At 43.2% G+C, this 25692-nt stretch overlaps 2 protein-coding genes and 1 long non-coding RNA gene across 6 annotated transcripts in view; 2 read left to right on the plus strand and 1 right to left on the minus strand.

Annotated features, from left to right (window-relative positions):
- Positions 1-14153, minus strand: part of LOC111929437 (uncharacterized) — a 59900-nt gene extending 45747 nt beyond the window's left edge. For 2 of the 4 annotated variants that reach the window (XR_015286702.1, XR_015286704.1), the window contains exon 1: positions 13846-14153. This is a non-coding gene — a long non-coding RNA (uncharacterized LOC111929437). Of the gene's footprint in view, positions 1-10134; positions 10490-13845 lie in introns of those variants that run through there. The other 2 variants (XR_015286703.1, XR_015286705.1) reach the window with 2 other exon arrangements.
- Positions 1829-7714, plus strand: LOC111929434 (alcohol dehydrogenase 1-like). The gene is made up of 9 exons (XM_023927024.2): positions 1829-2075; positions 2984-3085; positions 5122-5263; positions 5355-5442; positions 5555-5774; positions 5899-6159; positions 6463-6598; positions 6914-7052; positions 7468-7714. The coding sequence occupies exons 1-9, from the start codon at positions 2058-2060 to the stop codon at positions 7490-7492; spliced, it is 1131 nt and encodes a 376-aa protein (XP_023782792.2). The 5' UTR covers positions 1829-2057; the 3' UTR covers positions 7493-7714.
- On the plus strand, positions 13872-23334 carry LOC111929430 (alcohol dehydrogenase class-3). Its single transcript, XM_086888406.1, has 9 exons — positions 13872-13981; positions 16637-16738; positions 17649-17790; positions 18398-18485; positions 19274-19493; positions 20013-20273; positions 20991-21126; positions 21955-22093; positions 23038-23334. The coding sequence occupies exons 1-9, from the start codon at positions 13970-13972 to the stop codon at positions 23060-23062; spliced, it is 1125 nt and encodes a 374-aa protein (XP_086744532.1). The 5' UTR covers positions 13872-13969; the 3' UTR covers positions 23063-23334.
- The last annotated feature ends 2358 nt before the right edge of the window (positions 23335-25692 follow it).

Consider the following 25692-nt stretch of genomic DNA (forward strand, 5'->3'; position numbering starts at 1 on the left):
GCACTTACTGTAGAATGCAGATAACACAGGATCTGCCATTAAAAGGTTAATCATTAAATCCATGCCTGCTGACATACAAGTTTGATCTTATTTTCCCTCCATTACCTGGATAAGAAGGAAACCACAACAACAACAACCACCTGCTGTCTGAAATACACACAAAAAGCTGCACAGCAACAGGATCTCAGTATCAACTCCCTGCAATGATTACCTTACATTTCAAATGTTTTGCAGAGCTGCCAGCTCCCCATGGCACTTTACAACTGCAAGCAGGGCAGACAGAAATTCTCAGACCTATGTTGAATTCACATCAGTGGAGGGTTTGCAAATTTGGGGGACTAGAGCATCACAGGGATGTTTTAAGGAAAAATATCAGTACACATTTGAAAGATCTTTTTACAACCATGGTGTAGGTTTTACACTCAACAGCAGACATTAGACAAGTCTTAAGAGCCAGCAAATGGCAGCACAAGTAGCAGATTTATGTCCTTATGTGTGAGATTAAATTATGAGCCATATGTATGGAATGCTATCTAGGAAGCAGGTGAATGATTTTATTTTCTCTTCATTCTCAGCCCTCTACAGGACTTTGATATTTGTTGGTTTCAGCTTCAAACGCTGAAGGATATTAGGAAGAAACTCTTTATTGTGAGAGCGCTGAGGCTCTGGAACAGATTGAGGAGAAGTTGCGGATGCCGCATCCCTGGCAGCATTCAAGGCCACTTGGATGTGGCTATGAGGAATTTCATCTAGTGAGAAGTGTTCCTGCCCATGGCAGGGGGTTGGAACAACATGATCTTTAAGGACCCTTCTAACCCAAGCCATTCTGTAATTTTGTGAAGGTCATGTGAATCAGCTGTAGAGATGAGTGTGTCAAGCTTGAGTCTATAGAGTAATGCTCTCCTGATTCATGAAAGCTACATTTTTTTCTGATCATGTCTAATCCTTTTTACTAATCCAAATGACAACAGATGCCTTTTGATTAAAAATAAATAAATAATTTATAGATATAAAGATGTGTGTGTGTGTGTTTGTCTGTGTGTAATGTGTCTCAATAGCCAAAGGGCTAACTTCTGCTCATTATAGCATTCAAAATGGCTAGCAATGCAAAAAGGGGGTTTATGTCATTAGTGGAAGTCTTCTAGGAAATGACCCCATTCCTTAGGTTTGAAAAAGTGTCCTTTCAGCCACATGGAAAGAAGATTCCTTTCTAACTGTGGCAGTTACATCACACTCTGGGTGTTCATCTTAACCTGCTCCTCCAACAAGCTCTTGCTCATCCAATCCCTGCAATAGATCATCTTGTCCAATGCCTCGGCAGAAAACACCTCTGGGGGAACCTGAAAAGCCTGGGTGGAGTGAACTCACTCACAAACCTGATCGCACCACAGTGAAGCAAGTGTGCCCTTGGGGAAAAAAATCCTCTTCTGACACATTCTGCCCTTACTGCTCTGATGCAAATAGCAGCAATGACACAGACAGCAAAGCTTCAACCCAGGAGGATGTGTCTTTGTCCACCACATTTTCACTGCCATTTGTTTTGGGGTTCTTTGGTTGGCTTTCTTTTTATTATCATTTTTTTAATTTTTAATCACTTTGCAAATATTGTGGTGTGAATGGCCACTAGGTCAAATGCTCCAGCCTGGCAAAAAGGGGACTCCTTTGGTTGGAGGAAGCCACACCAGTGCCACATTTCTCCTCCTTCCACACCTGCCAGAAGCAATAAAAGAACCCTTCTGAGCTCTCTGAGCCTTTAAGGCGGGGAGGGCAGGGGATGACCCAAGGGCAGGGTCACCGATAAAAGCCTCCCCGGAGGACTTCTGCCCCCATCCATCTCCCTGCCGCTATCCAACTCCTCCCCTCAGCACTCGCTGTGCTGCCTAGCACCCAGCATCCGACACAGATTAACCAGCGCTCTCCAGCTGCGACGCTGCCGCACCGGGGCTGCTCCCGCTCCACGCCTGGGGAATTCCACAACGCGGGGCTTGGGCCACACGGGCCAGAGGCACCTTCCCTCCAGCCGGCGACAGCGACAGACACAGCTCTGCTAAGACCACATGGCCACTGCCGGAAAAGTAAGGACATCGCATTTCCCATCCTCCTTCCCGAGGTGCTCTGCTCCTGGTGAAATCGCTGCAAAAGGCTCAGCCTGCGCTCCACTCTGCGTGCCCTCTTTCTTCCCACCTTACTCCTCCTCTGCCTCTTCCAAACCCCTGTGAATTTCACCAGATTCTGCTTTTGGACAACTGCACGTGTCCCTGCCTGCATTAGGTCGTGCACTCCCCCTCTGTCCTGCCCAGCTGCTCAGGACACAAAATACACAATTGTGCTGCTCTGAAAAATCCTGCTCAATCCCACTCTGTGCTCCTGCCCTGGCAGCAAAAGGAGCTCTTCAGTGGTGCCTTCTTCAGCCACTCGTCTCCTGCACTCAACCTTGTCCATGGCCATGCCCTTTTCAAGCTGCAAACTCCATTTTGCTGATGCCAAACAGCTTTGCATTCAGCGGCACAGGATTTGAGCAATGGCACACACAAATGAAAACTTGGTAAGGGAAAAAAATTATCCAGTTGCAAATAAAAAAGGGACAATTCCATAACCCTTCTCACTCCCTTTCAGCCCAGTGTGTCACAGAGCTCACATCAAAGCTCTCCACAGGCATTTCCACCTGGTAGAGTCCACAGTCCCCAAGACAGCACAGACTGGCCAGTAACATATGGGGATATTATGAAAAATCCACCAAAGCCATCAAAACCCAATAATTTTCCAAGGTTCTATCTGATTATCTTTGGTTGACAAACCACAAATGAGGTTTCTTCAGACCTTAAACTGAGCCAGTGTTTATTGGATATCACTTGGCTTCAGGTGCAGCTGAGCATCACCAAGTTTGAACACCTCAGGTTCAGATGATTGCAGGATGACTTCCCCCAGCCGTGTGCTAAAGCCAAATGTCCCTATGCAATGAATTCTTCCCGGTTGCTTCCAGGTTATCAGGTGCAGGGCTGCTGTTGCTTGGGCCCCCAGCAAACCTCTCTCTGTTGAGGAGGTGGAAGTTGCACCCCCAAAGGCAGGGGAAGTCCGGATCAAGGTAAAAATACATTTCAGTATTTTTTTCTCTTCCTTCCTTGTGGGAATTTCTCTTCTTGTGATTATACCTTCAGTATAACTCAAGGATCTATGTCACTAAAGGACATGAAATGATTCACACAAATGCTTCTTGGTGTCAGAACAGAAAAGCAGCACCTTTATTCTCTGACTCCAGTATTTATAGATTCTCAACAATGACCAGGGATTGGATAATTAAGTTACCACCTTCCCAAGCACGCTGGTCACGCGAAACGTCCATCAAAAGACGTTTCTTAGAAGTAATGTGGTAAGCAACTTATGTTTATAGAACTTTCATGGAAAAGTAACTAAAACTATGAAAACATTATCAGAAGACTTTAATTTTCAGGGTGACAGATCTGCGTCCTCCAAGAGGTTTTAATTGTCCAGAGCTGCCTTGGCTCAAATGCACCATCTGCCAGGGGCTCATTTTTTGCCTTATCATTGCCTAAGCTATCACATAGGAATTCCTGTCTCCAGCCCTTGCTCTGCTGGACAGGGCCCTGATTCCCACACTGTGGCCTCCCTTCCATTACCACCTCCAGCTCAGTGCAGAGGAAAGTCACAAGGAGCACTCAGAGTGAGCAGAAGGGTGTCATGGGGTGACTTTAAGACAGCTTCGGGAGCTGGGAGGAAGTTGAAGCTGCGAGAGGCTGATGGGAGTCTTTTCTTGTGACCAATTATCGGTCATTTCTAAGAATTGACAGCAGTTTTGACCATTGAGAAGTGAGATAAACTTGTGAACACCACTTTAAGATGTAAGGCCAGGGCTCACTTGTTCTCTTTGGTTTCTGGCTTCTGACGAGGTAACAGGCTCTGTCTTGGCCTCCTCCCCCCTCTCCAGGCCCGACAAGGCCGCAGAGGGTGAGGGGGGAGAAACAGAGCCGGCCGGCGTGGCTTGGTTTGCAGTTTGTGCTGCTGAACTGAAACCTGAAAACATGAACATCTGGAGCTTTCTAAGACTTGAACTCTTTTACTACCTGGATGAGACTTAAAGATTACTCCTTTTTCCCAGAGAAACAGAGAGAGAGCGGGATAATTAACATGAAGAAGACATCACAAAACCATCAAAGACAGTGGAGAAAAGAGTTAAGTTTTAGATGGGGAAGAGAGAATAAGGAGATGCTTTATAAGCTGAAATACTTTTCTGTTAAAGCTATGGAGATGGACAATAGTGTTCTGAAAAAAAACTTTAATTCATGACAGAGTATATTGGGAGGAATGGAGTGTTCAAAGTGTGGATTTTGAGCAAAAGGTAGAGTAATTGTGATACAGTGAGGTGCTGGAACAGAGGGGGAGAAGTAATAGTTGAAGATTTGAGGCCACTTGAGGCAAAGAGAAAACTTCTGTTTCCAGAGAAGCTCACAGAGACAGATGAAGAGAACTTTTGCCTTTGAATAACTCATCCTTAAAAATGACATCCCTAGGCTCATTGACCCATACACACCTCAGAGTGATGTGAAATGGGAGAAAATCTGATGGCAGATTTTTTCCGGGCAGCTGGCATCGGAGAAATAACAAGCTATAACAGAAATAGTTTTCTTGTAAGAAACTCCATAAATTAGCAGAAGACTTCTGTTTCTCTACAAAGACTGATGAAAGGAGCCTAGCAAGAATAAAGACTGTTTTAAACACCAAAGTTCCAAAGTTTTTTGTCTCTGTGTTTTCATGTGAACAAGGGAATGGTTGGGAAGTGGAAGAAGAAGGGGTTTTCTGGAAATTTTATTCTGGTGTTCTTATTCTTGTAGTTTTGTTAATAAACTTTCTTTATTCCTTTTAAGTTTTAAGCCTGTTTTGCTCTTGTTCTAAACCCTATCTCATAGCAAGAAATAAATAAGTTTTCTAGTAATTTTTTTAGTTACTGCTTTAAAACCAAGACAAAGGGAAAAGCCAAGGCTCAGTGTTCTGCCATTGAGTGCCAGCACTGACTGAGGGGGCATCATAACACCCCTGAGAAAATTACTTCCACAAACTGAGTAAGGCAGAGGCCAGGTCATCTACTTTTTCCTCTCTAAATAGCTTGTGGCCACAGGCATCTGTCAGACAGATGATCACCTTCTGCAAGGCTGCTTTCCCAATGCAGAATTCCCAGTTATACCTGGCCATGAAGGAGCTGGAATTGTGGAAAGCGTTGGGGAAGGAGTGACCTCTATGAAACCAGGTAACTCACACTCATAAATCAACTCACAAATCAACTCTCACACAGGCAGCATCCTCAGAGCAACCTAACAGGGGATAGTGTTTTCTTCCAGGTGATAAAGTCATGCCACTTTGCATCCCTCAGTGTGGGGAATGCAGCTTCTGCCGCAATCCTGACTCCAACTACTGCCAGAAGTCCCAGTGAGTTTGCTTTGCTTTCGCCTACATCTACATGGGGTTGACTTTGTGACAAGTCTGACACTCCCATCAGTGCTTTAGTCTATCAAATACAAATACTTGCATCTCTCCACAGTATGGCTGAACCACAAAACCTGCTGCCGGACAAGACCAGCCGCTTCTCTTGCAAAGGGAAGCAGATCCACCACTTCCTGTGGATCAGCACCTTTGCCGAATACACCGTGGTCCCAGAGTACGCCGTTGCCAAGATCGATGCTGCGGCACCTCTGGACAAAATCTGCTTGTTTGGCTGTGGGTTTTCCACTGGCTATGGGGCTGCCATCAACACAGCCAAGGTCGGTATTTAGGTGTGTTTAGCACACCATGGCCACCCTCACAACCTCATCAATCCTGTGCAAAAGAAACCTCCCCTGCTCCCTCCTCTTCCTGCTGGAGACTCACAGGGTCCCATCTGTGCAGGTAAAACCAGGCTCCACCTGTGCCATCTTTGGCCTCGGAGGAGTTGGCCTCTCCGTCGTCATGGGCTGCAAGGCAGCTGGAGCTTCCCGCATCATTGCCGTGGACATCAACAGCGACAAGTTCTCCAAGGCCAAGGAGCTGGGAGCCACCGACTGCATCAACCCCCGAGACTTGAGGAAGCCCGTCCAGGAGGTGCTCACCGAGATGACCGGGCAGGGCGTGGACTACTCCTTTGAGGCCATCGGGCTCGCAGACACCATGGTAGGTGGCGCTTCTGCACCTTTCCTCCCTCCCACATAATCACTGGCTCCTCTCAGGGCAAAATTCACCCCCAAGGGAAGCTCCTCACCTGCTGCCTGCAATGCAGGAGGCACAAAGGCCGCCTGCTGCCTTGATGATGAAACAGCGTACAAATCTTAAACGAGGCCACAAGCCCTCCAGCTCTGCTCCACAAGGGGGGATGTGTTTTAACATTACCTGGGAGGAGCAGGAATTTGCACAGAAAGAACACTCCCCTGACAAACTCACCAGGGCTTTCTCTAATACTCCTGCCTGTCCCATCAGATTGCTGCCTTGGCTTCCTGCAATATGAACACCGGTGTCTGTGTGATGATTGGGGAACTGGATTCTGGTTTAAAAATTTCCATCGATCCCATGCTTCTGCTGACTGGGCGTACCTGGAAAGGGACTGTGCTTGGAGGTATAAGACTTAAGAATACAGACTAAATATTTCAGCTTTTCCTTTCATGGTAGCTGACAAGTTAAAGTAAGGAGGGTTTTCAAGAAGAAGACAACTAAAGAGGAGCATGCATTGCCTGCATTAAACATTAGCATGACACATGCAAATAGTCCTCTGCTTGTTTCACACAGAAACCCCTCATCCTAAAGAACAGAAAATCTCTCACAAGACTGTGGCACCAGCATTGGTCTCTCAGTCCTGACCCTCACAGTAGCACTACCCTACCAAAACACCCTTGCTCCCATTAGTTGTGCAGCTGCTTTCTCCTCTTTCTAGGCTGGAAGATGAGAGACTGTGTTCCCAAATTAGTTTCCAGCTATTTGGAGAAGAAATTCAATTCAGACTTGCTGATCACACACACGCTGCCATTCGCTGAAGTGAACAAGGGATTTGAGTTGTTACGTGCCGGAAAAAGGTGAGACCCTGACCAGCAGGAACGAGGTACAGCAAACCTCAGCACCTCCTCCTAGAATTCCAGCAGGCAGAGCAGGCAACACTGGCTTCCCAAAGAGCACCTGAGCCTTTTGAGGAAGCAGGGCCCCACAGCTGAGTGGTGCCAAGAGCTGCCATAGCGCAGAGGGAAGAGCCCATGTGCAGCACAGGGAACCCTCCTGCTCATGGCTCAGCTCAGCACAGATCCTGTGGCCTTATTCCCTGAGGGCTCCCCTCAGCAGGGATTTGAAGGCTGCCCCACTGCTGCATGTCTCATGCAGCTCAGTCAGGAAGAGGCTGGATGATGACAAAGAAGGGGCCAGACCCCAGGCACACCTGCCTGCCCCACTGCCTGCTCCTGAGCTGCAGCAAACCTTCCCTTCCCTTCCACTTTTCAGTATCCGCACTGTCCTGCTCTTCTGAAGGACACAGCCAAGGAAGCCCAGCAGAGGGACCAGCACAGCAGATGCTCTCCTGGCCCTGGCACCTTCTCAAGCAGCATCTCCTTGTGGGGCACAAGGAGAAGAGAACAAGGAATTCACCTGTGCTGATGCCACTGCTGCTCCTGCTGTGCCTGGACAGGACATAGAAGGATGTCTCTCCCAAGAAAATGCTTTTACTAATAAAGATTTTTTGTCAAACTCATCCCAGGCACTGCATTCAATCAAAATTGTTTCCAGACGACAGGAGGAGCTCCCTCTCACCTCGAGGGCTCTTCCTCTACATCCTTAGTCTCAGCAGTGAGCAACAGCCTTTGCCCCTTCTCTGCTGCTGCCTCCCACCTTCGTTTGCCTCAATGAGGTGTGCCCTTTTCTCTGTCTCCATCTCAGCTGGGTGATTGCTGCAGCTTCCAGCAAACCCAGCAGGGAAACAACCTCCGCTGCAGGTGCTCTAAAGCATATTATATAAAGCAGTAGATAACTTTCTTATTACGATGTAACACTCATACAGCATTCATGGATCTAGTTTCACTTTAGCAAATGCTCTTGTACTTTTAATATATTTTCTGCACCAAGTCCCACAGTATATTATAGTACAACTCTGAAAAATCTTCCCCAAAAAACAGGACTGTCACTCTAGGATGGTCATTCTGCTAAATGGATCCTTCTTTCACTGCTGAGCATTGGACCCATAGCACTATCATGTCTTTTGACCTCTTTTGTGCAATACTTATCACATCCCATCGCCCTTTGAACTTCTGGAAATCCCTTAGCACAATCAGCAATTACACAGAATGTCATGAACACACAAGTGAGTTATCAAAGGTAAAAAAAATCCCTTCCTGTCTGCCAATTTTAGTAACTTCTGCACATATCACTCTGCTACGACAAAAAAGTTAGCTATGATTCTCTCAACTACTTTTTAAACATAAGACAGTAAGAGTGCTGGTAATGAGTTAACACTATTATAATTCAATAAATGTTAATAAATTGAGTTCTAGCACTTCCCTACTGAGAAAGCTCCAAGTTCCTTCCAATAAACAATGTTTCTCTAACACTGCACATGCAACTGCACAGTCTTAATTTAATCAAACGTAATCAATGTAATCAATTTGCCAAGTATCTATCTAACAAATATAAACACACAAATAAATCTGTGCAGGACTGGGACAAGACATAGTACTCCTTTTTGATAAAAATCTAAACTTAGATGAAAAACAAGTTCACTATAAAAAAACCTCTGCCTAAAGTTAATTGTAACTTTAGGGTTAGCAGTTCTTTAGAACTGCTGATAGGTGAAAAATTGCGTAAACCCTTCTGAGTGCTGAGCTCCCTTCTACCGCAGGGCCACCTGGTGGTCACCGGTCCCTGCTCTCCGGGCATGCTGTCTTGCATCTCGGAGATCCTCCTGCCTCTTTAACAACAAACACTAACTGAGCAGCACTTCAAATTTTAGCAGATAATTAGTGAGCTCCTCAAATTCTGCTTGATTCCTAAAACATCACTTGTTTCACAGCTGGCCAAATAATTACATTTGGAAGCAAAAACATTTATAGAAAACAGAAGAAAACGATGCCAAGTGCAAAGAAGGAGGTGACAGCACTACTCTTTCCTCACTTTCATCTTTCAAATTTCCCTTGCATAGTTAGTTTAATATTAACATATTAAAATCAGCACATATATGATCAACTTTTTGAGTTTTATTTGGTTTTCAATGAATGCAGAGAATATTTAATAGCAAAACTCCCCGAATTACTTATTTCCATATCTAGAATATTAAATTAATTAATAATATTAATATTAATGTTATTTATATTAATTTCCATATCTAAATATATTAAACAACATTCAGCATCCCAGCTTCTTGTGTCTCTACTGCAAAACTGTCCTGGTCACTTTCATACTTGGGTATATCAGATTTGTTTTGAAAAGTTATTTTACTCTAGTATACTTCAGAATTATACTAAGATTAATTAGTGAAATTATTTCTAAAGCTTTTCCTTTGGAACCAATAATTATAATATTTATATTTATAAAAGCAGAATATTTCAATTACCTAAGAATTATCCAAAGAAATACCAACCAGCTTTGAGCATTTTTGGACATAGTCTCAAACTGCATCAGGGCAGGTTTAGGTTGGATTAGGAAGAATTTTTTCACAGAAGGAGTGATTAAACATTGGAATGGATTCCCCAGGAAAGTGGTAGAGTCACCATCCCTGGAGGTGTTTAATGAAACACTGAACGTGGCACTCAGTTCCACGGTCTGGTTAACGTGGTGGTGTTCAAAGGTTGAACTCAATGATCTCAGAGGTCTTTTCCAACTTAAATCATTCTGTGTTTCTAAATTAAAACAATTCTGATTCTTAAAATGTTTCCATTTCTTAACCAGCTACACTTCATAAAATTAATTGATACTCACTTGAGGAATGACAAGAATTTCTAGCTTTTTTCCTTTTTATGCTTGTCATGAAGTGACTTTACCTTTAAGGTAGTTGTGAGAAATAAGGAAGTTAAAGTTGCTGGGGACTGAAAGGAGTCTCTTCTCCTGACCAATTATTGGTCATTACTGGGAATTGACAGCAATTTTAACCATTGAAAAGGGAGATCAACTTGTGAACCCTACCTTAAGATGTAAAGTTAGGGCACTTGGGTTTCCTTCGTTTCCTGGCTGTGAAGGGTGGCAGAGCTCCAGGCCTCCCGTCCCTGCCCAGGCCATGCGGCCGGGCGGGGATGGGGCCGGGCCTGCCCCGTCTCCCGGCCGGGAGATGGGGGGGCCTGGGGAAGGTTTTCCCCGGGCTGGGCCAATCTCTGGCTTGGCTGCAGGTTTTGCTGTAACTACATTCACTAGAAACTGCCCAGTGAAGAAGGAGAGAGGCTCTGGACCTGCAGCGGGCTGGGGCGGCGACTACACTCTCCAGAGCAGCCATGAGGAACCTTCCATCGCAGACGGCTCCAGCTCCTGTTCGGCAGAGATCACTGAACCATCTACAAAAGCCTGGGCAAGATTTTAACTCTTTCATTACCCAGATGAGACTTGGGATTAATCTTTTTATCCAGAGAGAAAAAAAGAGAGTGATCAACATGAAAAGAGACTTTATAAACTATCAGTGACAGGAAAGAAATAAGCTTCAGGAAAGGTAGAGAATTAAGAAGATGCTTTAATTAAGCTGAAATATCTTTCTGTTAAAACTATGGAGATGGACAATGAAGTCCTGAAAAGAACTCCTTCAATTCATGATAAAGTATGTAGGGAGGAATAAAGTGTTCAAAGTGTAAATTTGAGTAAAGAGTAATTATGGTATAGTGAAGTGCTGGAAGATTTGAAGCCTTGAGAGGCAATGAGAAAACTGTTTTCTGGTGAAGCTCACAGAAACAGATGAAGAAGACTTTTTGCCTTTGAATAACTCATCCTTAAAATGCCATCCCTAGACTCATGGCCCATACACACCTCAGAGTGATGTGAAATGGAAGGAGTGAACTCTGATAACAGCAGTTCTGGGAAACTAACATCAGAGCAATGGAAAACTATAACAAAAATAGTTTTCTTGTGAGAAACTCTCTAAATTAACAGGAAGAAACTTCTGTTTCTCTACAAAGACTGGTGAAAAGACTGTAGCAGGAATTGGGACTGTTTTAACCATCAAAGTTCCGAAGTTTTTGTCTCTGTTGACATGTGAACAAGGGAATAGTGGGTAGATAGGGGATGAAAAGGTTTTTCTGGAAGTTTATTCTGGTGTTCTTATTATTGTAGTTTGTCAATACACTTTCTTTATTCCTTTTAAGTTTTATGCCTGTTTTGCTCTTGTTCTAATCCATATCTCACAGCAAGAAATAAGTAAATTTTTTAGTTACTGGTTTAAAACCACGACAATGCTGCACAAATATTATCCTCCAGTACTTCACAGGAAAATGTACGAAACTTAAATCAGACTTCAAAAGGATGGTTTTGAGAGCAATGCCCCACAAAAATAGAGTTATATTCAAGCATCTACTGCTGGAACTAGTGCACAGATTATCCCAGCTCTAACAGGGCTGCTTTAATGAAATATTTCTATCAAAACTACTGGTTTTATTCAGCAAATTTATAGAATTGCTAGAAGGAAAATTACCTGTGGGTCAATCTAGGACCATATCTTCTTGGGAAAAACAAACCAGGCAACATTTGTACTAATGCACTTCAGTTTTGCCTCTGGGTAGACTTGTCAGTCTGCTCCACCCTCCCTGTGCCTTGCCAATCTGTTCACCAGTGTGTGAGGCTGCAGCCAGCTGGTCCAGTACCAAAGCACCAGCTCCTCCTCCTGACTGAGGCACACAGCCAGCTTCTGCCACTGGCACTCAGACTGTCCCACGATGGGCACCCTGGAACATCACTTGCATCTTCATTCAGCCATACACTGCCAGGCAAGCTTGCAAGTGATTTCTTGCCCCGTATCTTCCTGTGCTTCAAAGTTAAACTAAGGTACAGAAAAACCCTCACTGGAAAACTAACGCCTCTAGGGTAGGCATAATAACAGTTAAAAAAAAATAAAAAGAAAAAAATGTAATACACATGCCTAGTTGTTTTGGACTTTTCTCCCCGTTTGGTACATGAAGCAGACCACATCCACCAAACACGAACATGATGCCAGGTCTCCCTCCCACGTGCCCAGAGTGCTTCCAAGTGCCCCTTTTTACCCAATCCAAATTATGTTCCTGATTAATACGTAACACCTGATAGAACAACACCAAAACCAAACCAGTGTAAAAGCCAGAGCAGTAATGGAAGTCCTCACCTACGGAACTTAAATACATAAAAACCTGAAACATGTGACAAGGCCTAGATAGTTCAGTCAAGAGCATGGAGTGGTAACCTGATTGGCTTGCACGGTGCTGAGAACAGAAATAAAGCTACAAAAACACTTATGATGTCCAGGGGCTTCCAAAAGTACTCAGCAATACTGGGGATGGCATCATGAAACTGCAAGGGAAGGAAAGATGAAAAAATAAACAACTTCTTTCATATCTGAAATTGGACAATGAGCACTAAAAAGGTCTGATTTATATATCTGTCCCTTTGTCCACCAGAATCAGTGCCTACAATGTTCAGACTGTCAAAGATACTAAAAAAAGCAGAGCATCTGTGGAGTTTAGCTAAACATAATATACTTGGAGGTTTTTTGGAAGCACTGACAAACCAGGAAATTTGCAGGAGAAGCTGGCAGAGCTAAATTTAACCAAGGAAATGGACAAGGCCTGCATTGATTTCAACAACAAGCTATGTAACCTGTGTAGCACCCCCACTGGCCAAATTACCTTCCAGCTCCACATCAGCTTTCATGAGCCTACAGATTTAGTTTCTCATTTGTTATTAAATGTTATGTTACTTTCATGTTATTTACTAAATGCCATAGTTGCTTATGTCCTCTTATTAATTTGCCATATGCTGGTGCTGTTGTCTATGTGTGGTATTTGCTAAGCTTTTGTTAGCATGTCACTGGAAATAAAAATTCCCTTTCTTATTGAGGGGGACTACAATTCCCCACGTACCATCACCTCTTGTGGAAAATCCCAACAGCTCATGGCAGAACTGTTCCTCTCATCTTACACAATCATGTCTGCAGACCTCACAAGAAGGTCTTCCTACCCTGCCTGTTGATAAAGCTTTTTCAGAAAATGAAACAGCACAAGCCAGTGAACGATCCCGTCTTGCATCGATAGTTCCTTTGCTTCAAAGGCTGCTGGATGCAATGTCAAGAAGCCCAGTCACAACTTCCATCCCACCGCAGATCCCTTCACCTATCCCGGCAGCGAGCTGCCTTCACCCAGCCTGAAGTCAAGTCTTCGCACTGCCACCCATTAAAGCCTCCACCGCTGCAGTTTATGCAGCCAAGAACAGATTCAGGCACAAAGGACATACTCTGCAGACACGGGCAGCTTCCCCCTACGTCCAGGTGAGACACAGGCGGTACCAAGCACCCTCCAGAACGGGAGCCAGGGCGGGATTGCCCCGCATGGGGAAGGCAGGCACATCCAGGCTCCCTCAGGGAGCGGCGCAGAGGAGACCGTGGCATCCCGTTAGCTGGGACGGATTCTGAGCAGCCCAATGTCGGCAGGAACAGGCCCCTCAGCCAGGACAGCGGGCCTGTTCCCTCACAGGCACAGTAATCTCCATCTGCCGGCCGGACTAAAGGGCCGCGATGGAAAACGCTGTGCAGCCGTCAGCGGCCACAAACCCAGCCACACCGCAAGGCAACACTGCGGGACCCTCAGGACACACAGAGACCTGGGCCCGCACCGCGGCCTGCGGGAAGAAAAGCGCTACACGGGGCTTGTGGCGGACCCAGTGCGCCCCTACCTGCCGAGGGAGAGAGGCAGGACCCCGCTCCTTCGCCCGCCCCTGAGCGGGAGGCGGGGAGAGAGGCAGCCGAGAAGGAGGCGGGTTCCCCTTCCCCTTCCGCTGGCAGCCGTAGCCGTGCGCGATGGCGAGCGGGGTGAGCTTCTGCGTTCCGCGGCGGGAAGGTCGCCCGGGGGCGGACGGAGGGTTCCGCACCGGGCAGGGCGAGCCCTCCCTGCCCTGCCGGGGTCCGGATGCTGCCCGGGGCCGCGGGCCGGGGTCGCCGTGGCCGCTCCCGCCCCGGCGCTGGCGAGAACCGGGGCGCGGGGGTTGTCCCGGGCGTCTCCGCGCTCCTGCCCCACGCGTGTGAGGCGGGCGGCGGAGTGGGTGCCTCTGCTTAGGCGTGGGAGGCTCCCGCTGGGAGTATTTGCAGGACTGGGAAGGAAAACACGCGTTTGTTCCCCGCCGGCTGTTGTACTCGACCCCCGTGCACGTCCTGTGTGTCTGAGGGCTCCTCTCCGGCCGCCCCTGGGTCGCGGCGGTGCGGGAACCAGCAGAAGACCTTGAGCTTGCGTGGTTTCCCATGGCCTTCGGGGCAGCAAGCCCCTGCCTGCTCACAAAGCCATTGCCTGGCACATCTGCTGCATTGCTTTAGGAATAGCGCAATAGCCCAGACCTTCTGCCAATATTTCTCTGAATTCTGCTCAGGCGGTCAGTGCCCGGGGCCCGAGCGGGCTCGGTGGCCGTGCCTGGCCAGACGCTGAAGCTGCCCCAGGCTGGCACTGGGTTTGGAGCAGCCTCTGTCACTGCCCAGAGCTCGCTTTCATCCCGACTGAGATAGCTGGTTGTGTACATAGCCACAAGCAACCCGACAGCTGTGCTCCAGTGATAGAGGTGGTAATAGAGGAAGTGAAGAACTGCTAGAAGTTGATGTTTTGGTTTTTATTTTCAGCTGTTGGCATCAAGATTTTCAGCAAAGCAACAGCAGAAAGCTATGAATAACAGGGCAGAAAAAGATGGGGCTTCCCTGATACCCACTCTGAATAGGCCAGGGACCTTTGTGGCTGTATGAACTGAATCAGAAATTACTATTTCAAAATGTGCTTCCAGATGTGTACTGTTAGTTTTAGATGATCAAAATTTATCCTGTAAGGATAAATTTTTTTCCTCCTCTCTGTCTTTAATTTTGTGTTTAACTAAACTAGTGGAAATCAAGTTTTAGGAATGTGCTGTCTCCCATGGAAGAACAAGTGATGACTTAATAAGGGGAGGATGAGGAGATGGATTGAAAACCAGTAAATGATTTACTGAATGATGGCTCCTCTTGCACTTTGTGCTTTGAATTTAGATTTTCTGGCAAAATCTTCGGTAGATTTAGAGATTATGACTGATGGCTCACACTGTGATTCCACAGTTAGTTACTATGGCACATTCCGTGCATTTTTTTTAATATTTACCCTGGTATTAAAAAGCAGGATAAGAAGATTTCATGGTTGTAGTTAGGGGTGTTTCTGTCTAATTTAGACCCCTGCTGGCTGTTGGAATAGGTGCCTGTTTTCTGTTAAAAACCTTTTTGTGTCTGTAGTACTTATCTTACCAAATTTAAGCCAAGGTAAGTATCTTAAGTTCTGCTATTACAGGTACAGTGAGGATTTTAACTGGCTCTGGCAAAACCTGGTACTGCTTATTGTACAACAGAAACACTACAGAAAGGCATAGACCAGCCATTACTTTCTCCTGATCACAGGAAATCAGACCTTGCAATCTCAAAAGATGGTCTTGGTACTGTTATTTCTTCCAGCAAGTGAAATTTCAAAAAGGCTGAGTGAATGTATTTCTAACTTCCCCATAAGGTGCCAGATCAGGTTAGAAGAACCCATTGCTCTTTGGAGGTCTTGGGAATTTACATTAATCCTCTTTCTTACAAGCATTCCATGGGAACACTGCAGCTATTTTGAACACACAAAACATCACTTTCTTCTGTTGGTTTATATGTCTACTAGCAATGGTTTAGACCTTGTCATCTTCACAAAACTGACCTCTAAGGATAATCCAGATGCTTATCCTGAAGCTGCACTGGAGTGTATGGCTATAACCCCTGCTGATTTTCTCAGTCAGTTGTGGGTATGTATCTGTTAATAGAGTTTACAGATCCAGAAATCCTGCTCTTTCATCCAGGCTCTGCACCGTTGGAACTGAAAAGTTTCCCAGGATGTTTAGGTGTGGTTGCAGAGTAGGATTTGTTATGCTGAGAGCAGGGAATGAAGACTTGCTATCAGTGATCCCTGTAGCCACTGCAGAGGTGTTAGAGCCTTATAGCAAAGTCCCTCTGCATCACTGGGGGGCTCTCCCTGTCAGCTGCACACATGCATCTCCTTGCCAGAATCCTATGTGGAAACCATCCTGATCAGGAGCAGGAAATTCAAACACTGTGTTTAATGAACATATCTGAAATGAATGGCAGTCTTTGATTTTAAACCACCATTTTTATTATGCAAGCTTTCCATTCTTGTTGCTCACTTCACTGCAGCGTGTCTCCCAAGCACTCATGGGCTTATTATTCTGTTTTTTACTCAGTAAGAGAATGACATCCAAATTTCAGATCTTGGCTTACTCATTATTGTTTAGCTTCCTGAAAGCAAATGTGGGGCAATTAAACCTTTGTGTTGAAATTATGAATTTCAGATCTGGGATTCTTTCCAAAAGCCAGTAGTGTTGCTTTTATTTTCTCACTTGGCTGAACAAGAATTATTTTAAATGAACCATACAGCAGATGTCCTCTTTTTTTTTTCTTGTTGTTCTTGTCTTTTAGGTTATTAAATGCAAGGCTGCTGTTGCCTGGGAGGCAGGTAAACCTCTCTCTATTGAGGAGGTGGAGGTTGCTCCACCAAAAGCTCATGAAGTTCGTATCAAGGTAATTATATCCATTCTTATCTATATGTTTTTCTATTTTAGGAGGCTGAGTATTAAAGATGAATAGTTTGTCTGCCAGCAGAAACGTTGAATAGATATCATTAGGTCATTAGTATCTCAGCTGGCTTTACAGAGAAGAAAATTACAGTATTTAGATCTTATATTTATGAAAAACACTTTTAATTTCTACTAGTCCAACTTCACAGTCTGGTCTGAGGATAATGGCTAATCTTGAGGATCAATTTCAGTTGTTACAGACTAAGTTCCCTCAAAATGTCTGAGCTGGGAACACCTTTATCTTCTTTGAAGGGCAGCAATTTGTCATTTGTGGCAGCTGTGTAACATGCTGGATTTTACTTCAGTCAGGCCATAAGTTAATGGTTGCTGAGCTGGGATGGGTCTCTTAGATTCCCTATACCCAAGTTTCTGATTTCATCTGGAGTTTCCAGGAGCCTATATCAACTGAAAAGTATGCATTAATGTGAAATTTATGTCTGTGGAAAGGATTTCTACATGGTGCTGAAGACTTAAGCTGGATTTATGCAGTACTGAGAGTTCTGCATGATCCTTCTGGTAATTTTACCTCTGGGTCTTAACTTACTTCAAATCTGAGATGCTAAACTACATTGAGATGATGTGATTTCTAGCTATAAGAAGAAACATGTCATCTTTTACTCCTTTCAGTGTCACATTTTGGTTGATGGAAATTATAAAAATGTACTGTCAAGACTTTGCTTTTCCAAAGTGAGAAAAACTGACTTGCCAGGAATTGAAAGTATGTTTCCCATATCCCAAATGCTGCCAGAACTTTGACCTGGCAATTGTTCTGAATTTCTGACCAAAGGGAATAATTTAGATCCGTGCTACTATTCTGTTCTTCAGGGTGTCTCAGATTATATATTTCTTCACAGATAGTTGCCACTGCTGTCTGCCACACTGATGCCTATACTCTGAGTGGAGCTGATCCCGAAGGATGTTTCCCTGTGATCCTGGGACATGAAGGAGCAGGAATTGTAGAGAGTGTTGGGGAAGGAGTAACAAAAGTAAAGAAGGGTAAGAAAATACAAGTTTTCTGCCTTCCTTGAAAGTGTTACTTTATTTGAAGACCAACTGTCAAAATGGGCCACTGAAATGCCATATTGCAGGAGTTATACAGTGTTTTATTCTGGGGTGTATGCCTGTGTAGATTTCTGTGGTCTGTAAAACACAACACTAATCTATTCAGTGAGCTCTTGATTTAAAGCTTGAAAGAGCCCAGAACAGCATTTTTTATCTTGAAATCAGATCAGTGTATAGTTAGAAGAGGGTTGGGGGTTTATTATTTTTTCAAATTAAAGTTTTTATCTGTTGGTTTAATTAAAAGGCTTAAAGTGTTTAGCCATGTTGTTCACTGTTGATTTGGGGTTGTTTCGTTTTACACTAACATTGCTACTTATTCTGGAACAATGAATTTCGGGTGGGCTGCCTGCTCAGCCAGGATTTAAGTGGTTTATCTAGCACTCTATAATACCACTGTATACCATACACAGCTTTTAGTACACAAAGTGAACTGAAGCACACAGAAAAACATAGAGAATCAAGTAACTTCATTTTTTTTTTCCAGAATGCCTTGCTTGACTCATTAACTAGACACAGGATTTTTTATTTTTTTTTTTCTTAGGGGACACTGTTATCCCTCTATATATCCCTCAGTGTGGAGAGTGCAAGTTCTGTAAGAATCCTAAAACAAACCTGTGCCAGAAGATCAGGTCTGTATGACTTTGACACATACTGTAGTATTTGTTCAATGTATACCTTCTGTAGTTAGCAAAAGTAATTGACAGGAGATTTCTTTGAAGAATGTATCTGTTGATGCATCGTTTAATGACTTGGAAAGTAGGTGTTTCAGGAGTCACTTAAGCAATTTTTTCCACTCTTCCTTTAAATTTCTATTCTTCCCTTAAATAAAACCGTTTCTTTCTTTTCATGTATGTGAAGGTGCAAACTACTACCTTGTGTCCACAGGTTGGAAAACATAAGTGCTCTGACTCCGTATTTAATTCATACTTAAGGGAAGCGCTTCAGGGAATTTAGCTCTAAGCTTTCAAGTGGTACAGGATCATACAGACAGCTCTTTTTTTCCTTTCCACCTGCTTCCCAGATAAATTTGCAGCTCCTGTTCTGAAAAAAAATTCTCCCAAACTCAAAAAAAATCCCCAGTGACATAACTGACAGGTGCTGTTCAAGGGGAGCGAGGGGAGCGTACTGAAGGAGGCCAAGACAGTGTGGTGCTGTTGGACAAGCAGTTAGCATTGGTAACTAACAAGGCCAACATGTGAATAAACTCCATTTTTATCAGTTTTTTCCTGGAGGAATTAACTGCATGAAGTTTTAGGAGTGTAGTATCTCACTTCTGTGAATTCCTAGATTTATTGAAATGGTCAAAATATAAAGGTGCAAGTAAGCACCTGCCTCTCTGTGCTGTGTAGTGGATTCTGTATGGTGAGAATATTTGCTGCTTAAAACTCTGACTGCACTTTCCTGTCTTTGTCTCAAGAATTACTCAAGGGAAAGGAGTTATGCCTGATGGTACCAGCAGATTCACCTGCAAGGGAAAGCAGATTTACCACTTCATGGGGACCAGCACCTTCTCTGAGTACACTGTGGTGGCTGATATCTCCGTAGCCAAGATAGATGCTGCAGCACCTCTGGATAAAGTGTGCCTGCTGGGCTGTGGCATCTCCACGGGCTATGGGGCTGCTGTCAACACTGCTAAGGTAAAGGCTGGGCTTGTGGCACATGCACCTCAATGACTGCATTAGAACTGTAAATGTGTACTACCAAATCTGTGTTTCTTCTTCCTCTTCAACTGATGAAGTTTAGCTAAGAATTTCTAACTTTCCCATAAGATATATCAGATCAGGTTAGAAGAACCCCTTGCCCTTTGGAGGAAACTCAGGTGGAGTATTCTGCATCTCTTTTGATTACAGCTATATATGAATTTATTTTCTGGTACATGTTCATCTTGCTGCAAGTCATTCTGATAGTCTGAAGCTCAGGGTGAGACAAGTAGTAGGTGAGTGGGCATGAGTCTTCAGGCAGAAGAAACAGCTTAGTACCTAAAGAGCTTTTTGGATTAAATTTCTATATAGTTTCCCTTGTCTATAAAATCTCATAGCCATATATATATTTGCTTCCATTTTTTCCTTTATTATAGCCTCCTTAATCTGTATTTCCTCTTCTCCTGGAAGCATGAATTTGTTTCTGCTGCTCATGACTCCTTTCTTAACTCCTAGGTGGAGCCTGGCTCTACGTGTGCTGTGTTCGGTTTGGGAGGAGTTGGGCTGGCAGTTATTATGGGCTGCAAAATAGCAGGAGCATCCCGGATCATTGGCATCGACATTAACAAGGATAAGTATGCCAAAGCCAAAGAGTTTGGAGCTACTGAGTGCATCAGCCCCCAAGACTCCAAGAAGCCCATCCAGGAGGTTCTGGTTGAGATGACTGATGGTGGTGTGGACTACTCATTTGAGTGCATCGGAAATGTTGGAGTCATGGTGAGTGCCTGACCAACAGGAGCATGTACAGGGAGGGACCAGTTCAGCTAAACAGCAAGATCAGCTGCTTTCTTAACACAAAACATTCCAGACTCAGTAATTTATTTTTTTACTAGTAATGATAACTGCTATGACTAAAAAGGACAATTTACACTCAATTCTAATTATGTAATGAAAGCAGCTGCTACTTCTTGGGTTAAAAATGGCACATATGTTTTTTTTCTCAATCACACTTTTTTGAGATTCTAAGTTTCTCTGTGCTGACAGCTGAAATTAACAAAACTCACCTAAAGTATATTGTGCAATGAACAGAAAAATCTCAGAGATCACTCAGTATTTCCTTAATTTCTCAAGTAATTAATTTCACCCTTGGAAATGCAGAAGTATTATTAAAAGTAAGGCTAGATTTTCAGGAATTACAGTAGCATTCCTAACTGTTGGTAATACGGTCTGTGATTACAGTTTATCCCAACTCTCAGTGGGAATTCAGAGTGACTTCCTTAAAGGCTAGACAGGATTATAAAAAGAGAAAAGTGAACCTTTTAACAGTATAAGGGAATCTGAACCAATGGAAAATATAAAGTAATTTTCAGTGCATTTCTTGTTCCTTAAATGCTGATGTGGTGATTCATTAATTGGGGGAAATGAAGCGCTACCAGTCCAGGCACCGTAAATCTTAGCAATAAACACTCTGCTTTGTCCTGTCTGTCCATGAAGAGGGCTGCCTTGGAAGCCTGCCACAAAGGCTGGGGAGTCAGTGTGATAGTTGGAGTGGCTGCTGCTGGCCAGGAGATCTCCACACGGCCATTCCAGCTAGTAACTGGGCGGACATGGAAAGGGACTGCATTCGGAGGTAACTCTCTTGCTGCATAAAAATTACTCTGGGCTGTAGCTGGAAAGAACACACTCCCTTGGTTTTGCTTGTGCAAGAAATGTACTATTAACAGGTTATTCATAAATGCTGTTAATTAATGCTTTTAAGATAAAAACTCTTAAAATGTTACTCCTACAGACAGGGTACAGATTAACACAATGACAAATTTTGAAGAGAGAAGGTATCTATATGCTGCTCAGTACTGAAGGAGTGGGACAGGGAGACTGCTTTATCACCAAGTGGAGGTTTGGTTCTGTTTGGTGAGGTGGGAACTCACATCAGTATCTTTGTGTTGCTTAAGCACTAGTAAATTGTGGGACCAGCGTGACAATATGTTAGAAAGACGTTTAAAATATAAAGGGAACAAGAGATTGATACACCTTTTAATCTGTCAACTCAAAACCGCATTGAGTTATTTTTCTGTGAAATTCAGTAATTGCTGAAGTTGATGGAAGTATTTAGACTTTGAATTATTACACTCCTCTTTGTCCCAGCAATACAAAACTTACTGGGTTGGGTTATAAAGATATGTAGGGGGCCTGATAGACCTGCCTTGTGTATACTTTCCTAGGTGAGGGCTGCTGTCAATATTGAATGCTGAAACAGCTAGTGAGAGATTTTCCATCAACACTTGCATGTGTTTGCATAATCTGTGCTTTTGCTAGACCTCTGTGGGAGGGACAAACATTTCACTTGTCTCTGTTCCTTTTCATATTGATCACACAAGTGCCTGTGTAATGGCTGTGTTTTCAATTTTCTGAGATGGGTGGAAAAAGGAAAAAAAAAGGAATGTTTTGCTTCTTTCAGGCTGGAAGAGTGTAGACAATGTACCAAAACTGGTGACTGAATACATGTCCAAAAAGATCAAGGTTGATGAATTTGTGACTCACACGCTGCCTTTTGACAAAATTAATGAGGCTTTTGAGCTGATGCATTCAGGAAAAAGGTAATGTTCTCAATATTGAAAGGTATACAAGACACTTCTTGCTCAGACACTGTCAAAGTACAGGTTCCCTGCACACAGTCATGTTTTAAACAGGGAAGCTAAAGGGTTACATATACCACATGCATTGATTCTGATATAAATACACTTTTCTGAGCTTCCAGGCATGTGCCAAAACACAGGCAGACAGTAAAAAGCAAGCAACAGTGTACAAGACTAATACACACAGATGTAAAGCTGATCAATGGGACAGGTCAGTCTCAGGCTTTCACCATTGCTAAAACATTCTTCCTTATAAAAAGGAATGTAAAGAGACTGAAGATTACCTTCAGTAATATTTAGGTTCCTCTGCAGATTCCAGAAACCAGCATGGTCTTTGTATTTGATCTCAATCTCTATCTATCTGTTGTATATAACTTTAGAGAAAGTACTAGCTTTATCTGCTCTATGTGCTTTAGTTCATATGGGTTCTGTTTTGGATAATTCAGTTGACTGTATTTGTTACAATTGAAAACACTAAATTTTTGCAAATTTTATCCAGCAGTTGATCCCTGTCCCAGTTATAAACTTCAGTATCATTTCAATGCTTTACTCATACATGAGTAAGTCCTAGGAAACTAACAATGAAAGCTGCCTAACATTTTCCAAACAGACAAAAGGGAGAATGCCTGTAAATATTACTGATCCTGATCAATCTTGGCTAGCTACTGAAAGCTGACACCTAGTTTGAAAAAGCATTCATTTGGAGTTAATTTTAATGGAGGAGAGACAAAAAAACCTCTGAAGATAACAAGCGTTATCCTGGAGTTTTTGTAAATATTATAGGCATAAGCATGACTTCATTCTTATAAAACACAGAAGATAAAATGTGTCTCAGCAATGAAAGGGAGGGGACAGATGGGGAGAAAATTGATTTTTGGTAATTTTGTTTTCTTTTTTATTTTAAGCATTCGAACTGTCCTAAAATTTTAGAGCCAAATGTGGACCTTCTAATTGGCCAGCGTCATGCCAACTGCCTTTTTATAATGGAATTTTTGATAGAATCAAGCAACTGAAAATTCACTTGGGAGTAGGAAGACCATGTATTTTAGGGTGAGCATTCTGGGTATTAAATAATATAAAATTGTTAACCACTGAATAGCATTACAGAATTAGTCCTGATCGTGGAACTTCTGTTTCTGTACTCATTCTTCAATTTCAATAGTGGCTAACTCAATCTACTTAATAAAAGCTTATTTCTAAAACCCAGTGTTGGAATTATTTAGCATTAATAGTGACTGTGATTGCTGTGTCTTACTTGTTTTCCTCTAGTGGTTTTACAGTAAATATATGACAGAAGAAGAGTGTTCTGCAGAGTCTACAGCAAATGATGTGGGATTCACTGCACGAGGCACAGCTAAGCACAGAGCTGAGAAGCAGCATGCATTTGCTGTGACTGTGCTGAGAGAGAGGCCAGAATTCAACAAGTTTCTGAGGCTATTCTAGGACTACAGTGGATTGTAGCATCCAGCTCAGTCTTGAAGCCAAATGTAGAGCAGAGAGTTCGGTGTCCAGTGATACCCATGTTCACTGGGGTGGTTCATGTTCTGCCTTATTTTTCATTGGTCTCTTTGGCAGGCCTCTTGTAGAGATCATGGCACAAACTCCTCTAGTCACTTGCTCTAGTAGTGTCCTCCAAGGCTTCAGTAGGACAGTTCTCCCATTTCCTTAACTTTGAAAAAACTTTGCAGCCAGCACTACAAAAACAAACACCGTGGGATTGTTACCTCTATTCAGAAACCTGATCATGCCATTAAAGCAGAAAATACTACTATTAGAGCGAGTCTGCTCTTGAGGGCTGCAGGGGAACAGGAAAGAGCATCGTGTGAGGATGGCTTTAGGATTTTCGGGGATTTTTTTGCTGGAGGGCAAGGAGTTAAGTCTCCATTTTGGAGCTGCAGGTTTTCTTAACTCTAGGTGAAGTGACCCGACTGGTTAACAGTTTTTTTGTACTGAAACCTGGAATCAGTGCCTCACATCAAAAAAACCACAGAGAAATAGCAGAAAACAGACTGCAAAGCAGAGGCAGAAAGCCCAGCCAGTTAAAAAAAAAGTTAGATACATAGAAACTCAGTGTTTTTCAGTCAACCAAGGCTGATTAAATAAGTTTCGTGTTTTAAAGAACCCTGGTCAAAACAAATTCTAACATAGAACACTGAATGCAAATAGTAATCTAATGAGAAAAAAAAATCCCTCTCACCAGTTACCCCAAGCCACTGCTATACAACTGGAACAATTACAACTTTTCCATCTCTCATTAAAAAATATCCCTATGAGCATTCTGAAAATAGTTGAGGTACTGCATTTCTACTTCATTTCAGACAGTAAAGAATAAACGCGTATATTCTAAGAACTAAATTTTGAGCATCAAGAGGAAATAAAAACTGAATTTGTATCAAGAAAGTGAGCCCTTTAGCCCAGCAATGGGCTGATTCTCAGTACCCTGTAGCTCCAGGAAGGCTGGCTGAACATCAGAAAATCCAGTAGAAAACTTGCTGTTAAGCTGTTCCTGTAAGAGTACTCCACTATTACAAGATGGTATTAATACAATAGTAGCTAACCTGGCAAACCACCCCTCAGCTGGATCTAACAGATTAAAAATATGTACACTGGAACAGCTGTTCCTCTGTGCTGCATAGACTGGAGTAAGACCACACAACCTTGTCTGCATTACATGATTACTTCAGAGAATCTGCATCTCAGAGTGTTTGTGGGAAGCCAGTCTGTGATACCATCAACAAAGAAGTGTAATGATATCAAAGCACTTGGGTTAAAGACTTGCAGGCTTCTTCCCAGCCTGAGGAGTTGATGTCCCAGACACTACTTTGTCCTGCAAAGCTTTTGACTGAATGGAACATGTTTTGAAATAGGGTTTTTTTTCAAGTATTTCAGCAAAGGGACTCAAAAGCTTCTACCCCATTTTTGGCAATCAAGGTACTGTATTGAACTGCACCATCCTGACAACAGTTAAGAACTTCAGTGGATAAAAATTTCCACCAAATCATTATGCATGAAATGTGCATGTACTCTGCTGGCTGTCATGTAAAACATGCAGGCTCGCCACTCTCCTCCTGCTGTTATTCAACACCATCTACCAAACCTCCTCTCTTTAAATATTCACATCAAGTTGCAGAAACAACATGAAGAATTTCCACAGTGACTTACACAACAGTAAAGGGAAAATACATTAGGAAATTGATGCAGAAGTAATTGCAGGATTGTTTTTGGTAAAAGCGTATACAATGGCTAAAAATGTCATTAAAAAGTAGATTTAAGTTGGGATCTTTTATTTAAGTGGACAGCAACTTTTGTAAGAATCAAAAATAGTTAATTTCCACAATCCAGTCAGCACAAGTCTAGTATGTCATGTTCAAGTAAATACACAGCTAGACAGGTGAAAAAATAGCTTTTCTCAATATTTTTATTTAGTAAGTTTTGTTCTCAAGGCTGATATGCCCTCTCATGTTGAAAGATCTGGTGTAGATGCTAACTAAGCTTTCCACTCATTTAAAAATACTGCAGTAGTATGAACTCACTATAAGCAGTTGTCATGCTGTGATTTC

Source organism: Cyanistes caeruleus, chromosome 5 (assembly GCF_971803275.1).
Source record: "Cyanistes caeruleus chromosome 5, bCyaCae1.hap1.1, whole genome shotgun sequence".
NCBI lineage: Eukaryota > Metazoa > Chordata > Aves > Passeriformes > Paridae > Cyanistes > Cyanistes caeruleus.

Coding starts and splice junctions, on each gene's coding strand:
- LOC111929434 (XM_023927024.2), top strand. Junction 5,264..5,354: donor AGTGACCTCTATGAAACCAG/GTAACTCACACT, acceptor GTTTTCTTCCAG/GTGATAAAGTCATGCCACTT. Junction 6,599..6,913: donor GAAAGGGACTGTGCTTGGAG/GTATAAGACTTA, acceptor TCCTCTTTCTAG/GCTGGAAGATGAGAGACTGT.
- LOC111929430 (XM_086888406.1), top strand. Junction 16,739..17,648: donor CTCATGAAGTTCGTATCAAG/GTAATTATATCC, acceptor ATTTCTTCACAG/ATAGTTGCCACTGCTGTCTG. Junction 21,127..21,954: donor GAAAGGGACTGCATTCGGAG/GTAACTCTCTTG, acceptor TGCTTCTTTCAG/GCTGGAAGAGTGTAGACAAT.